This window comes from Struthio camelus, chromosome 6 (genome assembly GCF_040807025.1).
Source record: "Struthio camelus isolate bStrCam1 chromosome 6, bStrCam1.hap1, whole genome shotgun sequence".
In the NCBI taxonomy this organism is placed as follows: Eukaryota; Metazoa; Chordata; class Aves; order Struthioniformes; family Struthionidae; genus Struthio; species Struthio camelus.
In genome coordinates this window covers 43358709-43380354 of record NC_090947.1, presented here as the reverse complement: position 1 = coordinate 43380354, position 21646 = coordinate 43358709, and the positions used below count along the sequence as shown (strand labels likewise).

General features: G+C 37.3%; 1 protein-coding gene across 4 annotated transcripts in view; it reads right to left on the bottom strand.

Annotated features, from left to right (window-relative positions):
• ACVR2A (activin A receptor type 2A) overlaps window positions 1-21646 on the bottom strand; it is a 67518-nt gene that overhangs the window by 18412 nt on the left and 27460 nt on the right. For 3 of the 4 annotated variants that reach the window (XM_068949328.1, XM_068949330.1, XM_068949329.1), the window contains exons 3-5: window positions 12997-13204; window positions 10606-10715; window positions 9169-9323 (exon numbers count right to left, since the gene is read on the bottom strand). In XM_068949328.1, coding sequence (XP_068805429.1) covers window positions 9169-9323; window positions 10606-10715; window positions 12997-13204 — 473 coding nt within the window. Of the gene's footprint in view, window positions 1-4; window positions 29-9168; window positions 9324-10605; window positions 10716-12996; window positions 13205-21646 lie in introns of all 4 variants that reach the window. The other variant, XM_009677331.2, reaches the window with a different exon arrangement.

Genomic DNA, 21646 nt, shown 5'->3' with positions numbered 1-21646 from the left:
TTACCTCAATCATTATATGAAAGGCGTGCTTGCAGAGAGGGGAAAAAAAACACAAACATCAGCAAAAGAAATTACTATTTATATATCAAGAATGGGATGAAAAAACAGCTTATAAGAAAAGAGACAAAACAAATTGTTTATGAATTAATAACAAAAATATTCATGGGGATAGCAATACTTTCTTGTACTAATAATAGATAATTTAAAATAAAAAAATCCATCATTAATATGCTGGCAAAGGAAAACAGGCAAAAATAAGAGTATAATACAGATCATTAGTTGAATTCATCTTACAACTCAAAAACAGAATTGTCCATTACAGGAGTCTAAACAGTCACATTACTATAATACAGTATATAAACACATGCAAAAAATTAAACATATATACAAATATAAGTTATGCAAACTTATCTCCTGTTATAGTCACAAGTGTGCAGTAGAGGGCAGTGTTGTTATTTTTAAGTTAAGGGACTACACTGTAATTAGTGACTAGCTACAGAAAATGAAAACTGTTTAATGCCTCAGTTGTAACTAAACCTTACAAATAGGTCGTTGTATATTAGATCTACGCTGCTAAATTCAATCAACAAAGCTGGCACGTTGGAGGTGCAACTAGAAGATGTGAACTGCAAATACTGTATCCAGCACACATAAAAGGCACATTACAGTATTTAAGACTATTTCAAACAGGTCACATGAATCTACGGACTGCTGAATGAAATACATCATAAACATGTAAGTCCCAGAGCACTGTTATTGAAACTTAAAACATGTTTTAATGAGACAACTTTCTTTGCTCTACCTTTACATCCCTTCTTTATCAGCCTCGCTGCCACTTAAGGAGAGAAGCAGCTCTGAGACACCTTCATCCCTCCCCCGGTATTTTTGCCTCACTCATCTTCCTTGAGCTTTATAATTTGATCAGATAGTTGGTGCAACAGCAGAAAACGCCAATGTTTGAGGTATTCAACTGCCCCACAACAGCAATTGTCCTTTTCTTCCACCCTTTGTCTTCACGTTCCTAAGACTATACATAACATAAAGCCAGGAATATGCTTTTCTCTGTGCTTGAAAACTGTCTAGCACATAGTTAGGGTTATCTCAATAATTAATAATAGAAGAGATGAAGAATTTCTTGCACGCTGGATTAGCTGGAGTCAGCTTTATGAACGCTGCAGCAGGGCTTGCCGTCACCGACGGAGCACTGAGCGCCACCGGAGCCCGCCGGCATTTGCTTCCTTCTCTCCCCACCAGCCAGCAGAAGGCTGGCGATGAGGCTGGCCCGCACCCTGAGAGCCCGAAACGGAAGCGAGCAGCACTCGTACAGCCTGCAAGTGTTTTGGGACACTTTATTAAGAGGAGGAAAAAAAAAAAAAAAGAGTGGGGATGGAAAGGAAGCAGCTGATCCTCTTCACCACCAAATCCTTCTGTGACTTGGTGACTTCTCCTTCAGTAGAAGGACAGCCATTCCCTGTACGTGTCACAAAACACAAATAAGACTTTGCAGCACAAACTTCACAACCCACGAGCAGCACAGTCGCTGAAGGCAGCTCCTCTCCACCCCCGTATCCCTTTGCCTGAAACAGCAAAGCAAAAAGCAAGTAATAACCTGTGACTCTGATAGGGAACGGCTTCTGAACAGAACAACAGACATCTTTGTTTAGTCACAGTTCTACTAACTCGAGAAGTCAAAGACAACAATAACTTACAAAAATTAGAAAAAGGTTTGTATGAAATAGTTACTCAACAAACTTTTTCTGCAGCTGTAAAAAAAAAAAAAAAAAAAAAGTATTACAAAGTGTCACTTTCCAGGCCTATTTGCTACTAAAATTCTCTAGCTCCTGTGTACACTCCTCAGAAATAGGGAAATCCAGTCCTTTTGCTCTTGCCACAGTGAAAAAGCATAAACACGAGTCTCTGAAAAATAAAAAAGTCCTATCCCAAGCCCTTTACTACTCCTTTATGGGGATCACACCCCCAAACCACTAATAAGTCAGAAACGCACAGCAATTCTCAAAGAGACATCTATGCATATCACAGACCTCCTGATTTTAAAATCCTGGTCCTCCCCTTCAGACTACAGACCGCCATCTCACACTTTTCATTAGAAATGCAAGTAACATCGGTTTAAGCATTATCTGACTAACACAGAAATGCAAATATATGCCTTCTTGGTTTATTTGAGGAATTAATACAGCTCTTATAAATAAAAGAGTAATTAAAAAACCCACAAAATAGTCACCATGTACACAAATGTATATAAACACACACACTTTCTATTCATAGTAGCTGAAAACAATTCTAAGGTTTTCACGTGCAAGATCAGGGAGATGGCTGTGGTCTTTGTAACCAACTAGCCACAAGCAGTACAGTCTTCTCCAAAATTTGGACTATCCGCAACCATATTTTGAACTTCAAGCATGTCGCAAAATCCTATATGAATATCACATTCACACTAAATGCAAATTATTATATTTTAATGTGTTGCAGTGATTCCTCGATTTGTTCCTAACTAGTGTCCTAAATACGACATCAACATATTCATTGACAGTCCCTCAATCTTTTCCAAGGAAGTAAGGTGAAAAGAATTATTTTGTATACCTTGTGAAGAACGCAATTCTCACACATTTAGTGATATATAAAAGATGATCTGAAAGACGGCAGATTAAAACATGCATGAGAGCACATCTGAGGCTATGCAGTGAACTGGACAATTGCGAAAAGACTCCTGAAGGTAGTACCTGACTGTAAACTTCACAGAAATCCATATTTCCACTTTCGCATGGTTGTTACACAGCACTAGCATAAACTAAGGTCTAAAGGTGGTCTTGACAGTGTCAATTATTTTGAATATCGCTGTTTTAAATGAACAAGTAACAGAGAAAGATTCTTCCAGGCACGTTAAAAAACGGATTACAGAAAGGCTTCCATGTTTTTTCAGTTTTTAATGTGCATATGCCCAGTCAACGTTTATGAGAATGAGACACAAACTACTGTCTACAGGCACCCCTATCACATGAAAAGACATCTTCTCCCATTAGTCTCTCAGAGCTATGCAGTACAGGCCTATTCCCAAAACTAAAACAATTTCTTAAGTCAGAAGCAAGTTATGGTATTAAAAGCATATAGTTTATAAGGTAATGCCCTGCTTGAATCAAAGTAAAAGTACAAAACAACTCTAAGTTCACTACAGAAATACATTTGAAACATTTCTCTCTGAATTTTTCTTGTACTGTACTTTAAGTATAAAGTTCACTCTAGGCTGCCATTTAGGATAAGGCACTATGTCTGGGTTTGTATTTTATTAACTGTTAAAGACTTAAAAATACAGCTGCAACGGGGGTTTACTTAAATGGCGACAGCTCATTTCAGAAGTAAATTAAGAATTCAGGATATTATTTTTTAATTTAAAAATAAAAACTATCAAGGTCTAGAACCAGGCACTTGGGCATCTGGTTTTATACTGAACACAGTATTAAATATGCATGCCTCATTTTAAGTACCTTAGCCTTCATTTATTTGTCGTATACAGTCTTTCTTCTGTTAAAGATCTTTAGTAACCACTTATGTAATAGCCCACAAACGCTAAAAAAGATGCAGTTAGCAGCTATTTACCAGCTACACCTTTAAGGCCTCCTTGTCTATAATACCTCTTCTATTGCACTCTTACAGTCCCCCTACATATGCATTTTTTTTCTTGTAAGCACTCATATCGCAGTTGGGCCTCTCAATACCACAATTAAAAGAACACATCAGATCCTTCCGCTCTATGATCTCACCTAGTGACTGGAATCAGATTATAGCAGAAATCCTTACTAGTCCTGAAGTGATGAAACGCAATACTACAGAACAAAGCCATGCACGCTTCTAGCCGTCCAAATCTCAAGATCATTCAGTTTTTCCTCTTTAACGTTGCCTAACGTCAACGTTCCTATGTTTGGAATACCTCCTTGGAAAAACACTTCCCCCTTTCTTATTCCGCAAGTGTTATAATGGTTCTATAGGAGTATCTCCAATTAAAAAAAAAAAAAAAACAGATTGAAGACAAAAAAGGGAAAAAACCCAAACAGTCGATTTAATTTCTTCATTCTTCTCTGCAGCCAATTGTGTTCTTCCTTCTATTACACAAGGATAACGACTGTCTCAAAACTGTAATTGTAGCAGGTAGATGGTGTGATGAACTGAGAGTTAATTTAGAGAAAAGTAATAAACGAAGATAATCTATCTTTACTAACGCCAACCATAAAAATTCACCCAACGGTAACTACTTTCCTCTTAAAAACAAACCATTCCAAGTTCCACACACAACTCACCAAATTCTTTGACACAGGTTTGGTGGCTTAGACTCGATGTCAGAGGTCAAAGAGAGCAGCAAAGAGTAGCGCTTGTTTTGTTATCTCTTCTTTTCCTATTACTTTTCAACATAGTTGGATTTTTGACCGCACACATGCATACTGACTAAAGTCAGTAATTCAGAATATGTTCTGTACCTGTCACTGCTAGAGAGCTTTGTCCTTCATTGCTATTAAACCCATTTTACTTTAATACAGCAGAAACTGCTTTGAATTCTAATTTCTTAAAGCCGAAATTGAAATATCAACCCCAAGACCTAGCTATAAAGATCTTGTTGTACTTAGGTGTCTTCAGGAACAGATACATCGAAGAAAAATATTCATGGTGTGGTTGTGAGGAGCACCATCACCAGCCATAATCATACAGAATTTTTTTTTTGATGCTCATGGAAGTGGTCTTGCCTCAGGGTGTTTTAAGACCAGAGGGACAACCAGATCAGTATCTCTTTCAAATACGTGCTTCAGTTAAGATTATTCTTGATTCACCTAGTACATGACTTTCCAGACAAGGGATGTACTCCATAAAGATGGTAAAAGAAAAATGAAAATCAGCCTCATACAAAATTATTGTGCTCAATACAGGGAATACTCAGTAAAGAGTTAAAGGAAGTGATTTATAGGAGGTTAAAAAGTATAATATGTATTCCTATTTTTCAACTATGCAATCCTCTCTGAAGAAATTAAAAAGAAAGGATAATTCCCAGCAACCAAGTTTGCCTATAGGAACACTCTAAGGAGAGCAGTAGGATCTGTCCATTGTTACTGCTTACGTTTCTGGTACTATCTAATAGGCCTAGATGAGGGCTTTCTTGCGCTTTAAGATATTGAAAACACGAAGCATCTTTGACCCAAGTCATTCCAAATGTTTTGAAAGAAAGCATATTTTGAAAAAAGTGTTATATAAACCTGTAAAGCTTTTTTCAAACCTCTCAACATACGACTCTTATTTTAAAGCTAACACAAAACAAAACAACTCCATGATTCAATAAGATACTCCTAACGTGGGCACTCAACAAAAGTACGGGTGGTTAATTTCTCTTCGCACGGTATGGATGTAAAACGCGGAGGGCCAGATCTGTGTGGATTGATAAAGAAAACAAACATGTTATTTGTGTCAATTATGCTATGAAATAGGTTATGGTCCTATCTATCAGATGAGAGAGTGCTAACACTGCAGCTGTAATTAGCATTAGCTGACATCCCTGGCCCAAGCTCAAGAGATCTGAAAAATAAATGAGCATAGCATATCAGCTCCTGGCCATTCATAGTCATACTTCTACCAGGAATATTAGTTGGCTGCTGTGGGGAAATGTAAACCACATCCAATTTTGAGAGTGAAAGCCTTTGTCCACAAAGACCGTAGTCTTATTTTTAGTGTACTTAGTGCTGGTGACTGCAAATTAACAAAGCAGGAGTAACTCTTTCTAATTAAAATACAAAGACCAAAATATTTAAGACACTAACCCATTTTCTAGTAAATTTGATCAGACTTGTGAATACATGTTTGTTGCATGATAAGATCAAATATAAATAAGTGAACCAATCCAGTCAATATGTTATATATGGATACATTTTGCAAACTTGCATTTGCTAATAACTCTTAAGAAGGTTACAAGTGATAGATTTTAAAAAATTTGACAGCCTCCTTTAACTAGACAGCAGACAATATAGTGAGGCATAAAGTTAATAGCATAAACTAGAGACGAAGACATTTGTAACCCAAAACTACTGGGAGTGGCAGTGGCAGTAACAACTCCCTCCATTGCCAGCGACACCCCGGAGCCGAGCGCCGCACAGCTCACAGCGCCGCAGCGGCTTGCCACCCCTATCAGCCTAAGAACCTGGGGCACAAACAGGAACCTCACATGCTATCTTAAAGAAAAAAAAAAAAAAAAAGAGGAAAAAAAATTGTTTTGGGGAAACCTATCCAAAATATTTCAAATGGAGTAACAAAATAACAAACGCTCTGCACCTGTGCTCAGACACTGGCAAGGGTTCAAAAGTAGTTGGCTACTGTAGTAACTCCCCATGACCTCCATCTAACCAAAATACCTGAAAGGAAACAATAAGGAAACATAAAAGAAATCCAAACTTAACTAATTATATAAACTAACCCTACTGTATAAGTTCTTGGTTAATTATCTATATATCCAAAGGGTATATTAAAGTCAAGATAACCCACGTTACTGTGAATCTGTTTGTGTACGACCTGCCTGCCTCATACATGCATGTACTGTGAAACAATTTTACTTTTAAAATAAAACAAAGTTGTTTCCATTTTCTCAGAGGTTTATCCTTTATATTTCGTGACAGGCTCGAACATTTCTTCTTGCCTATTACCTCTTTTTTCTTAAATTTTTCCAATCGCTTTCCTTATATCATGTTCTGCGGCTCTATTTCCTTAATTTTTCTTCTCCTAATTCTTCAAAAATTTATCGTTCTACCATATTTCCTTATTTCTGTCTTTTACTCATTCCTCATCCATCCTCTAATTTCTAGTGAAAGCAATACTAGTACCAGGGCATACTGCACCCCAACACTCCTTTTATCTTCTTGGAATAAACTAAGGAAAAAGAATAAAAGGTTTTAAGAGTTACTGATTTCATAACTTAAACAGAAATCACTGTTTTGTAGTTAATATCTTCTATATAACCCGTCTGAGCAATCTATTTTATCATTCTGCATAGCAAGACTCGGCAAAAAAATTCATTTGCTTAAAACCTGTAGATTATGCCTTGATTATTACTGAATAAATTAAATATTATTACAATATTTATTATATGAACATTTAAATATTTGTTTGGTATTTATAAAAGTACTAATACTTATCCCTCTCTTCCTGCTTCCTCCCCCTCCTATTCAAATCAGCTCTAATCAAATTTAACGTTGAGAAATACTACTCTGCTGCCTATGTTAGAATATTTTTTACATTCTGTTTTCATAATAATTTCTTTTAGGTTTTTCAAACAGAAGTAGCTTTTCCCGACTTTCCACATCAAACCTTAATGCTTGCTCACCACGAGTGTTATTACACCATAACTAGCCCATACACAACATATATTTATCCCAACAGATACAACTGGAGCATTAACAAAACAGATTATCCTACTTATTAAAATTTTATGATGTATCCACTCCTGCAGCAAACAAGCTCTGCAACAGAAGACCTACAACAAATTGGAGGAAAAGCACCAAAGCTCTAGTTCTTGATACACAGCACACATTTAGCAGTTACCTCCTTTTCTGTCACTTTAACAAACACTTAATTTCTTTAAGTCTAGAAGAGAAATTACATCCCAAAATCATTGACAGATCTAGCAATTATGACTTTGATCTTACAAAGAAAGCTACCAGGATGATATCAAGTCCAAAACACAGAAAAATTCTGATGGATGCAAGAGCTCATGCCAATAGATTTGCAGGAAGTCTGCGTATCTGCAGTATCTTCTGCAGGGACAGGAAATACACATTTTTCCTCTAAATTATGTCCACATCATTTGGCAAGTAATTACTTCTGCCGTTCCCTCCCCTCACTCCAGCTTTTCTTTTCTATTAATACGGAATTGAAACCAAAACAATTTCATTTCTTAACAACAGGCAACAATGCTCCCTGGAACACCCTGAAGGCAAGCAGTAACACCAAAAATACAACTGAAGTTGGCAGTCCAGGGCAAACTCATGCAACCCTTTTCAAATGCAATCCTACCAAAAATCACTGTATGAGCAGAAGCAATGTATTAGCCGAGAGGTCACTGTCCTGAGTTAGGAAGCAAAATGTCTATTCCCACTCAAAAACCCAGCAGTTGTCTGACTCTGGGCAAGTCCCTTTACCTCTCTGTATACGCTACTATATCTTCCTATCTCGGCTCTGAAGGGTTTAGAGTCTTAACGCTTTTTATAACAGCCTTCTAATCTCAGTCGACTCTCTAGACACAACTGAACACAAAAAAAAAAAAAGGAGATGCTAGTATTAGCACTGTAGTTACACCTTCACGATCACCTGCAACCCGACAAGAGTAGAAACTATGTACCTGCAGCAAAAAGTTTGCTTTGTCCCAGCATGGTTAATTTACATTTCAAATTTCAAGATCACGATCCTAAAATTTTCCAGCTAAAACACAAACTTCTCAATTTTAGTAATGTTTAAGACAAGTACAAAACACAAACAAGTAAGATGAAAAAGATGACAGGAATGACAATAAGGCCACCGTTTAGGCTAAGCCCAGTGACTATGTTTCAATTACAGATTTTGCTTATATTCCATTTAAATGATATCAGTATCTCAGTTCCATGCTTTAATAGCTATGCTTCTACTAGTCACTATTTTCTGTTCACTGCTAATTGTCATTATGATCTTGTTCAGCCTGTATTAGCCTTTCTATTTCATTTTTCTTTTAAGCTACACATTACATAAAGCTCAATCATAAGTACCTGAAACCAACTGTAGACAATTTCCACATAAGTAGTCCTTTTAACTACATGGGAGTATAAACTTCCCACAGCTGTCCAGCAATATTAAGTCTTTGCCATCTGAAGTTTTGTGTTGTTTAGTTTTTTCCCCCTCAAAAACATAGACATGCAAACATATGAAGAGGCTTCTCATGCATTCATCAAATATCAATTAATTAAAGGAGATAAGGGTATTTAATAAAAACCCGGTAGCCACAAAAGCAGAAAATTAAGTATTAACACCTTTAAAACAGGGATGTAACACTGACTTCAGCCACGTGACAGGTACAAACTTCCTTTCCCCTTCTCCTCTTCAGACATAGGTTTACCTTTCAAAAAAAGGTGAAAGCATAATGCAGCAACTTACTTGGGTTGGAACGAGTACTGGAGGATACGCTAGCTTGTGATGTCTGTACATCCAAAACGAAAAGAGTACAATCACTGCAATTCCCATGATAGGCACCAATGAATAAAGCAAGGTGTTGAACAGAGGTGGCTTAGGTGTAACAGGATTGGAAGTTGCTGGTGGGAGGAAAAAAAGATGATTCGTTTTCTGCAATATATCCTTTAAGGATCAAAAATCATTCAGTGCTTGAAACATCTACGATCCTGCTTTTCTGTAAGTTACTGTAATCAGCACAATAGACAAGCAATACTTGATTAAAATGCACTCTAAAAATCTGAAACATATTTTAAAGGCAATATTTTGGAAAGCACAGAAATAACAGATCCCTAGAGTTACAGATCTGCACATCTAATTCTGTTTGTGTGTTAAGTTCTACCCCTATCTGTCTACAGTGTTTAAGAGGTGTTCGTATTTGTGAGAGATTCTCAAGACTGCCTTCATTTAATGAATAAAAAAAGAATAAATACAGAAGAAGTTTAATCTTTGGAATGTATACAATATGATTTCATTAACAGGTAATAGAAAACCTGCTTCTAGGGTAGCTGACAGAGAGGAAGCTACAGATCTTTGGGGCAAAAAGAGGTTTAATGAAAACGAAGTATGTCAATTATTGTGTTAGCAGTAACACTGACAAACCTGATAGGAATGTCACTTGGGTCAATTAAGGCTATTTTAATCTCACGTAAAATGTGATTTAATTTCATAAACAACTTCCTTTGACTGTTTGGTACTCAAGACATTTTCTGTTTTCTGTTCGGTTACTAAAATTATTTCGTTTTCCAACTAAGATTAGATTCTTGACTGGCGTGAAGTTACTTTCAGTTACTGTTTTTAAAACATTTGTTTGTTAAATCTGGCTGATTTTTTTTTTTTTTGTAACCTGGGAAGAAACCTTTTCCCCCTTTTTAAAGGTTACTATGTCAATTTACAGAGAAACTACAAGGTCCAGTTAGTTTAAAGAAATAAAGAGGAAAACATTCATAGGCTGGTACATGTATACATGGATGTTACGGCTTATACTCCATTGATTTAAAGCTTGTTACAGAAGCTTAATCATACAATTAAGGTAAGATTTGACAATAATCCTCGTATCTCAAAACATCAAATTACTTCAGATTATCCTTCTTTCTTACTTACGCTTGGGAAAAAAAGTACCTTCTATCAATTTTAACTATTTTGTTCTAGTATAGAGACCTTTCAGAACTGCAGAACTGAATATGCAGTTCTCCAGGCTCTTTATATGAATGCACACAGCTCTTTATCATTTGGGAATTAGAAACCTTCTGGTAGGAAAAGCTGACCAGAACATTTTGAAAAGTCTAATCCGAACATGCACAACAGAAGATGTTTTTGAACTCTGCTAAGCAGTTTCTCCATAAACATCTTAGATTAACTTACGTTGTGTGACCTCCATTTCTGGAAAATAGAAAAAACGTTCGTTACACATGTTGCCTTCGCAACAACAGAAAAACACTTCAGGGCTGTCCTTCTTTTCTATGCAATCATTCCTATAAAAGACAATAATAAACAAATCTTATTAATCTTAAACTGTTTTGCTCAAGAGAAAACCTCTGTTCATATTTAAAATAGAAAGTGAACTGCAGTAATTCGTCCAGAAAAATTATACTATCCAAATAAAAGTTAAATCTAAAGAAGAAACAAAGTAATTAAAATAAATTTTGCTCATCATTTAATACTGCAATGAAATATCATTAATATTGAAAATGAAACAGCACATTTTGCTATTCCTAAGACAACGTTCAAGAAAACTACCAAAAGGATGCATGTCAAAAGCTAACAAAAGTACTGAAGAACAGTCCACTATCCTGATTTAAACACGACACACAAACGATCGAGTGGCTAGTGCTTAGCCCTAAGCTCACAGGACAGGGCTACGTGGTTTGGAGAGAAGTAGGAAGGAGATACGAGCAGAAAAAGTTGTAGAAACATTTTACAATTTCCCCAGTATATATTACGCTTAGGGGTAGGTTTACCTCAATAATTAGGAATTAACTGCATGTAAGGAGTTCTATTAACTAGTAGGCTGAAGCTAGTCAAGTCAGGAAAGGAAAACAGGAGCCATGCAGGAAACGACAGCAGAAAGAAGAATTTGAAAATCTTGCAGAAACAGTTGAGGATTTTATATACAGCTGAAGATCTAAAGAAAAGTTTTGCATTCGTCTTCAAAAACTAAGTTATTTTATAGAACCAGCTATTATAATTATACTGCCCTGCAACTTCCATAATGCATTTATTCTTTGATGTTCTTTATCTGCTGTTGTTTGTTATTATACTGTAACTCTATGTTTAGTAAACTGGTCTTCAATCCCAGAGATAACATTTTGTCTAACGGATATTATTTTAAAATAAGAGCATGGCAACATGCATTCTCATGATAAGTAACAGTTAACGAGGTCCTAGAGCCAGGCAAGTTTTTCTGCAGTTTTCAACTGTTTCCTTACCGCTTCCCTCCTCCCCACATCTTACTACCTCTCCTTCCAATTCCTTTTCATTGCCCAAGGGAGAGCTTAAAGCCATAATTTTTCAGTGTTCGGTGGGAAGAGAGGGATAACAATGCTAAAGAGTTTCATTCCATTTCCAAACTGAAAATTTGATTTCCATCTCAAAAAAGTTTAATATTTGGTAGTAATAAAATTAGTTTGGAAACTGTAAGTATCCTCACTTCTTCACCAAAGCTATGACTAAGAAGGGAGGAAAAATAAATAAAAAGTGCTTTCCCATCCTGGCTGATTCACAGTTACTAGATACCAGTGGCCACAATCAAGACTTCTTGATTGTCCTTTGCCTTCCAGCACAGGAAAATTTCCGTCATGCTGCACAAGCTAACTTGGAGACACTTTGCTACTTCTCTGAGAAGCATATACATCAGAACTACTGTTCAACTTAGCTTTAAACTATCAGTAAAAAGAGAACACATATCTCAGTGTGTAGGGAAATTTTTCATTTGACAGAAAAGACTACAATGCTTTCTTCTACGCATTCAATACTTCAGAACTACATCTTAAAGACCCACTGCGCATTTATTTTCTTAAATGTCCTCCCTTTCCAAACAATAACTGTTTTGTCAAAAAAAGGTTAGTCCAATACTTCAAAGAACTACAATACTAGTTCTTAAGAGTCATGACCTTTATTCAGCCAGTATGCAACAAAACTCAAGTCCTGCTGTTACTGTTCATGGGTACTTTGCTAGACCATCTGTTACACAAAAATGACTGGGATTTTAAGATATTCTGCATCTCATAGAACTGCCACTGAGCTGAGCTTTTAATAAACAGACACAACGCTTCCATGTTTAAGTAAAGAGCAGAGCCAGTGTGCTGAGTTTCCTACTCTAAAGACTTTGGAAAACTAAACACTCTAATTTCACGTTTTAATTTCATAACTACATTTGTATTGTTTGATAATTATTAATGGCCTAAACATGAAAAAATTAAAAGATGATTTTTAACATATAAAAAGTAAAAAATTAAAGAGAAAATGTAAAAAGTAAATAAGGAAATAAGCATATAAAAAGGTAGCTCATGCCATTCTGTAAAGGTGACAAACTAGTTGGATGAATTTAGTTCTCTCACTCCAGATAAGTGAGGAAAAGAGAAGCGTGTGTGTGTGTGTGTGTGTGTGTGTGTGCGTGCATATATGTGTATATGTGTGTACTCTACCTACATTTCTTTTAGCCAATGTTGTAGGGGAGGTGTTGTATAGAACATGGACAAGCAAAAGAGTTTAAAATTACTAATAAATTAAAAATTTACAGGAAAACTTGCTTACCTATCATAACAGTTGATATCATCCAGCCAGCAACCTTGTTTCACAATTTCAATGGATCCAGAAATATTCTTCCATGTAGCAAAACAGTGTCGTCTTTTATCTTTATCACCATAACAAGGTTCAATGCCACTGCGATTTGTTTTATCTTTTTCCCAATTAGCGTTGTAGTAGATACACTCTTGTGTTTCTGATCTGCCAAGTATGGCACCTTTTAGGGATTAAAAGTAAATCACAATTAGACAGCTTTCTAAAACCAGAGACACATCTCAACGGACAAAACAATACAATACTTGTATCAATATTGATTCTCTTGCTCGCTCACCCCCCCCCGTCAAAAGTCACGTGCATTCCAAGTAAGTGCTGAAACAGAAAACAAAGGTCTTCTGTTAAGTCTAACAGTGGGCTGGTTACCTTATCAAGATTTAGAGAAATAAAGAACAAGTTAAGGCAATACTTCTCCCCACATAGTAATAAATGAGAATTTTAAAACACTTAACAGTAAGGATTTAGTCATTATATTAGCCAAATAAGAAGTATTAGCTAGTAGAATTTACCAAAAGGCTTTCCTTTCCTCTTATGTTGTTAAATGCACTGCTTTTTGGCACATGCATCTCAGAAACATAAATCCCATCCATAAATTCATTTTTAAAACCTTAACATTTTCCCCCTACCTCTCATCCGTAATTCAACTACTTTATACAAAGCACTGAAGTATAAGGTACACTACTCTAAAATAATATCTTTTATACCCATCTGATTTGTCAAGTGAGCAACTGGAGTCCAGACTGACAGCTGTGAGGCAACGATCCCTAATATCCAAGAAAGAGAGCTGAATTTTTGCTGCGTGACCCCCTAGCCAACCAGCTACGTGATAAAGGGCATTACGTCTTTTTGTCACAACTCACTAACCAGGTGCTTCCACTGTCAACGGCCCAGAGGCACGTCTCCCCTTCCCCACGGCACATGTCCAACATACACAGCAGCATCAGCCACGATCACCAACCTGCAGGCTTCAGACAACAGAAACCAAGAGGTGTTCGGAGGCCAAAAGCACTAATCCAATCAGTATTAAACGTGCTGGTGGACCATCACGGACTAGCAGACCGGCCAACTCATCGTGGTATCGCGTGATTTTTTTGTTTCCTGTCATCTTGGTATTCTCCAAGACCAAAGTTCAGAAACCTTTAAGTTTTAAAGTTACAAGCATAACTGATGCACTGATGTCTGCTGACAGTCCACAGCAATAATCAACAAATATTAACAGATTCAGACACCTCTAAGCAGAGCTAACTTCATAGCTCTAATGTCATATGGAGCACCAGTCTGGTTTCTGCAAAGATAAATGGTTGCTAGGATGTAAAACCATTAACAAAGTACTGGGTAACAGAAAAACTGACAGTTCAGAGTTTGAAAGACATTTCCAGTGGATACAGGGTGAGAAAGCATTCTCATGTATCCAAGAGCACTGATACAGCTAGGGGAGAAGGGAGGAATAACTGACTTTTTACTTCTGTGTTTATCGTGTCAAAGGCTGCCAAGAAGATGTCATTAATCTTCATCTGAGCTCCAGCATTTAACATATATTAAAAATATGGAAAAAAAAAAAAAAACAGAGAGGGAGAGTAAAGATAACTACCTAAGGAGTCAGAGGACTCATTTGACAAAATTAAGGAAGGGTCAGAAGGATGACAAAGCATGTTTACTTTGCTTATACACTTATCTGATATATCCAAGAGAGACCGTTACATAAGACGTCACGTTGAAGATCAGATTTAATAATTTCAACAGCAGGATCTGTAATTCAATATCATACATATTTATTCTTGTCACTCATTACCTCAAATACCATCATTTTGATACACTAGCTATAGCGTTGCAGTCATATTTTTCTCTTTTCATACTCCTACCCAAGGGTAACACGTACAGAGCAGTTATAACCCCAGCTTCGCTGTGAGCTGCAATCCTCATCAGGCAGGCACAGCAGCAAGAGCTGGGACTGGGGGGGTACTGGTGCACTGGGAAAGGCACGCACCGTGCGGTGCCTCCTCAAACAAAAACAACTGACAGGAAGTTAACTTTTCTAAGTTAACACCACTGTGGCACCCACTATAGAGGGAGCAAAAAGTTGCATCTCGCAGGGCGATGAGAATTATTTCTAACTGAAAATTACTGCAACACTCTTGAAAAAGTACTGGCCCTCAGAGTTAAGCGCAGCACTGCAGTACTGGGCATTCCACATTACCACCTTCAGAAACTCTTGACTTTGACACGTTCCCAAAATAGGCAGAGGATGTTGCTTACGCTTTTTGGGAAAGAGCCTAGATGTTCAATAGGAGAAATGCACTAGCCAGCTGGTAACACTGTGAGATACAGCATGTTAACTATTATATTCTTTGTGTGGAGATGGCCTGACCTTTAGATCTCCCAGCTATGGCAAGAAACAGATGAGGTAACAGATTGAACAATTTGGTTCTGTCAGTGCAATAAAGCAGAAGTCCTGGATTTATCTCATGCTTCCCATTCCTTTTCTTCTGCTGCCAAGTCTAGCTTTGAGGGACCATAGACAAGCTGAACTTGATGAAATTCTGAAACTACATTAAAATCAACTTTGCACAAGTATTTTTTTCTCATGTCTTCTCTATAATCAGGCTTTCTTATTCAGTAAGGCTCCGAATCGGTTCAACATATCCAACTGGCCAGCAACTAAATTGCTGGTGTAGTAACTTCAGATCTGAATGGAGCAGCTAACTACAATACCTTTCCAGGGGCTGAGTGGACATTTGCAATAGGTCTGCCAGACAAAACTAGATGTATAGGCATACTAGAACTGTCTTGGCTTCATCTCTTTCAAAATAGAAAAACAGGAACAAGGTGAAAGCAAGGGAAGAGGAGGAAATCACACATAAAGGCAGCCCTGAGCCCATTGCACAGAGAAAGCATCTGCTTATAACCACCCACTCCAGAAGTATCAAACTAAAATCTTAGAGAAAAAGGGCATTTGGCATTTACAACAAAGTAAAAAGTCTATGTGGGTCCCAGTTTAGGAATATGTCTATAATGAAACTCCTATAGCCATTTCAAGTGCTGACAAATGGTTTTCTCACGGAAGTTGTCATGTCCTGAGGAAATCTACTACTGAATCTCGAAAGGTGACCTGCTGTTGTTGAAAGACGACGTGGAAAAAAAAGCACCAAGGTGATCCCATGGACTGAACCTAAAGTCTGACAGTTTGTAAAAGAAAAAATACACATAGAATGCAAAAAATATGCAAGTATATGATAGAGCTTAGTTTTAGCTGTTAACACAGAGAACTTTTAGTATACTCTGTGCACAGTGTTGCAATTAGTTTGCTATCATACTGCTATACATTTGCGCTCATTCAAAATAGCTGCAGCAAGAAAAAAGAACCAACATTTGCTACTGAACTTCTGAACTGTTGTTAATATTGGATACTCTCTAATTGCTAGCAGTACAGAAAACAAATTTATATATGAGTATATGGGAGCACTCTGGACAACCTCACTTTGGCAGGAATTTGAAGGACTGGCTACCCATTTTTTCAGGCAGACAGTCCATACAAATGGCTGAAAAAAATTCTAGCCATTTTTTAAGGTAAACAATGATATCTATGCATAGCTAGTAAGAACAACATAGCCCTAACTTAGAAAGGGATTAATGAATAAAGATATCGGATGAAATATGAGTTCTCTATCACAGGGAACACTATATTATCACCAGAAGGAAAAGAGAAATATAAGCTTCTGGAAGTTTATCATCTCTGTTATATTTTGTAATCCTGAAACTGAGTAACATAACCTTATTGGTCTGTAATGCAGGAATGGTTTCAATACATTAGGATTTTATTAAAAATTTAGAAATGTGATCATGATCTTCTCCCTTATTTCATAAGGGGCCTTTAAATTAACCCACAGTATCCCACTCCCATCTCCAGACACAGCTTTCAGGGCATACTTGATCCGTGACATTTTGTCAAGAGCACAAGGGCTTCCAGGGAAAGGGAAGATAAATGTGCGCTTGCTTGGTGGTTTGATGAAATCTATCAAAATTTGTAAACTGAAATCATGAAAATTGCTGAAAATGCCACAAAGATTATTTGACGGTGCTGAGCTCTAAAACATTATTGTAGAAAAAAATCCCAGTTTTCTGAAAGTCAGTCTATATTTGTACATTGCTCTAATGGGCTATCCTAATGTGTATCTAACACATCCTTAATTAGAAGGCAACTAAGAATAAAACAATTCCAAACACATTTCTGTATGTCTTCCAGCACTAGCTAGACTACACTTCCATCTAATATTCTTCTGAGATGTAGTTAACTTGAGCCAGACATGCAAATGACAACACTGAAGTCTGGAAAGAGGAATTACATCTGTATTTCATAGCTGTATGACCTACCCAGAAGAGTCCACTGCAGTGCAGTTAGACTTCATTCTGTTCTAAGCACTAATTACAGTATTGGTAAGGATACATATTCAGGATCACCCTTCTGAGAGAAGGGGACTTTTTGCCTGTTCACTAGAAAAGCTAGTATACATGAGAACTAATGGGAAAGGTCCGATCTTCCAGCTACCTATACTTAGGATAGAAAGATTACTTAAATTGTGTTAAGAATTCTGTGTTACAGATGAATTTAAATTCATTCTGAGCACACAGATCTGCAAATATATAGAGAATGAAGACGTTTTATTAGAATAAATTAGTTCAACAGAATGGCTAGAAGCACCACTGGGACTGCACATTATGCAAGTTACTTACGGGGTAGAATAGCCCAGTCATTAAAAAGTTTAAATTGTATACAACACATTGTTCTAAGGGCAACAAATAAGGACAGAAAATGTATAGATAAGGGATAGCATTCTGAAAAACTTCAGTGACTGTACAGGTATCCTTTCCAAGTGCTTGCCCACATATATCATTCTATTTGTTCCTAACACATAATCTCTCATACACTCTCTAGACCTAGAAATATATCCAAGAACAGACTGCCAAAATGTACTAGAAAGGGTCAGCTTTGATGTTTTCACAAGCAGGAAATAGGGTTTTATCATTCTCTATTTTTTTCCGATAACACCCATGGGAATGTTTCTCAACAGAAAAATAAAGAGGTGGTTTTCAACCTAATAAAACAAACCGAGTTATATCACAAAGTATCTATTCTAGCCTCTTTATATATGCTAACACGTCCCAAAATATTTTGTTAGTCTTTGGACAAATGTTAGCCTTGTGATCATTGCTGTGATCTGAATGCTTAAGAGGTCAGACAAGGACCATATAAACTGCATCAAAATACATTTATTAAATCCATACATTAACAGTAATTAATGTACAGCACTGGAAGAATCTGGAAAGAGATAAACAAAAAGTCAGTGAAGTAACAAACCACCTGAACTGCTGCTACATTGCTTTGTATAGAAGATGCGTTTTTTGGACTAGAATTTCTCCTTTTCAGCATGTTCCATCAAACCTGTGTTGTAGTTCTTCGAGAAGCCACTGGGGAAGAATGAAGAAATACAACCAATACGCTGTAGCTCTGTGAAGCAGTGTGTAAGGCTGAAGATCTTTTAAGAGGCTAACAGGTTGGCCTTCAAAAAGCTACACCTGATGTTCTAAAGGGCTTGGGGCGGGGGGAAGCTCACAGTTAGTGTAATGATAACTGATTAGTTATCATTAAAACATATGAGTTTGCAAGTCTATACGTGTCCTACAGTAAGCTTGGAAGTTTTATGGTAGTTTCTTGGATAGCAATATTAAAACTTTGATTCTCCAGGATTATAATACAATTTGGGGGGGGGGGGGAGAAATAATCAGGAAACCTACACTTAACTCGCTTAAATATCTAACCATGTACTCAAAAAAAAAAAAAAAATATTTCAAATGTGTCTCAGTCCATACCTTGCCCGAGTGCAAAAACTGTAAGGTTTATGAAAGTCTGAAATTCTCTAGCTGAGATGAACACTTCTAAAAAGGGATCTCTTCCACTGTCTAATGACTTTTGTAAAGGGAAAAGCTTGGAGGGAGGGAAAAAAAAGCAGCAGCATTTTGGTTTTTTTGAAGCATAGGCTTGGGACTACACTCACCTCCTCCATGGTAGCTTTTATAGACATTACTAGTCAAATGTTCCTTCCTCAAAACAAAAGGGAAGGTATCATGAGATGATAAAAACCTACCAAAAGAAATGACGCAGGGCTCAAAACTCATCAGAAGTTTAAAATCTGCCAGATTCACAGGCTGAAACATACCATTTCCAGGGCCAAATCATGCCACCAATGCTAGAAATACACATAGAAAGAGTTCCCAACTGGGGTGTCCATCTTCCGCTCCCCCCATCCTAAACCCTCAGAGGAAAAAAAAAAAAAACTTAAAGAAAAAAAAGAAAAACCAACTAACAACAAAAAAGCACAGTAGCTGATCTCAAAGGAAAAAGCTACTCCATTTCAGCCAAGATTTTAAAAGTTCTGAGAAAAAGGACATAGCACAGATAAAAGAGACCAGGCTTGCCTTAAGAGGTCCTTCTCACCCCTTCCCTGAAATTACTGACACACAGGACTCTATGCAGGTTTGAATGTATATATAGCTAAAACTCAAAACAAGAACAGGGGCTCTGTAGTACCTTGACTCTCTAGCTGCTATTATCTACAACTGCCTATGGATGAAACTCAGGCAAGGCAGCTGCTCAGGAAGCAGCAGATAGGGATACTTTCTCATTTGAAACATCCTAGCAAAACCATTTCCACACAAAAACTTACAATGCTGTTGCTAAATTAAAAAAGCAGGGAGCTTCACTGGTAGCCACGCTCCCAGACCGAAGCCCAAATAAACCATTTGAGAGTATCAAAACTAGAATCTGAAGATATGAATAGCTTTGATGGATATCTGTCATACTTTTCGTGGCAACCAGCAGAATTTCCATTTTGATGTTGGACAGAGAGTTTCCCAGCATTTGATCTCAGATACCTGTCACGGCTGTTCATCTGATCTGGTATTTAGAGCCTCAAAGCAAGAGAAATGTTGCAGTGCTTTTCTGCACCAGCTGCCTTCCACCAGATAAGAGTCTCTCAATGGCAGGCTCTCTCTCTTCGCAGGGGCCTGCACATCCATACAAAGTCCCTACAGAAGCAGTCATCTTATGGGGAAGATATTATCACAGGGACAACATCTTGCTTTCCTTCTTACCCTTTGCTATCATGGTAGATTTCTCAAAGACGAACTAGGAGTCACAGGGAATCCTGGGAACCACAAGGACATGACTTCAAATAAACGCTGCCTTGACAGCTTGGAGATGAAGGCAAATTTCCTCCTTCTCTAAAGGCTGCATAGACCAAAAGTGTTATCCCAGTTTTCTGTACAGCAAGAGGGAAGCAATCTGCAGATTGCTGGAGAAAAGCGAGGGCTCCTCATGGATGGGATCCTGCCTCTGCTGCCAGTTCCCAACAGTTTTAGCCTGCTTCCCACCTGGTCAGAGCAATAACTCAATAACATCCATCTGTGACTCACTGTAACATTTCTGATCAAAGTGATACTTTGTCCAGGTTGGAATCTGTAAAATGTCTTTTCTCTGAACTATGATACACTGCAAGAACTTCTCAAGTGTGAACTATGAAACATTTTAAGAACTTCCAAAAATGAAAGCCTACCAGTTAGAAATTCCTGCCACCTCAATGACAGATGGAACTTCTACCGTACTAATCATTTAATAAAAATATAATAAAGCTTCATAAGAACAGTATCTGTCTTCAATCTTTCCTTGCACGCTAAGACTATAAAAAAGACAAGATTTGGAGAAAATTTTGTTTTTACTAATCTTTTTCTATACTGCGTACCTCATATGTTTTCCAGAATCCTGTTGAATATTATCAGTATCAACATTTTGTCAGAATATGTAACAAGAAATAAGAAGTTTTTCCCTTTCTCAGACAAGGAGGAGAATCTCCTCATCTCTCAGAAAGCACAAACAGAACAGAGAAGTCAGCCTATTCATACAGAATTTTATACCTTTTACCCTCCCAATCAGTCATCAAGTTCACTGCACAACTTCAGTAACAGGTTAACTGCAAGCAAAACCACAAAACCACACATCAAGTCAAACACAACCTTAGTCAAGACATCCATGAGACAAGCAACCCATTTTACAGTTTGTTTCCTCCATGTCATCCGTCCTACCCACACTTCTCTCTCTCTCTCTCTGTTGCTATTTAAAAAGACAGCAGGACTAATCTGATTGTTTGTTAAACTCAAATCTCTCTTTGGGTATCACATCCCTCTCTGCCACATAAAGCGAACATAAAGACTACACAATTCTCTTTCATATACTGACCAAGCTTCATATTTGAGTTAAGATTCTTCTGCTACTGTTACACATGCACTTCACTTTTTCAGTGTTTCACTAAACATACTTACAACCAGTTTATACATAATTTTTTTTTTTTTTTTTTAAGTGTCATTCCTGTTCTTTTGCCTGAAACCAGCCCAGTACTCTCATAAAACGCTAAGCTATTTGTTTGGCCTGACTCAGCCAACAGCTGATTGGCACCAACTAGCTGACTAACGAGCATACCTATACTGACCAGCAGATCCAGACAGATTACAACTGCCCTTGTCGAGATGCAGCTAAACAGTGTGAAACACACAG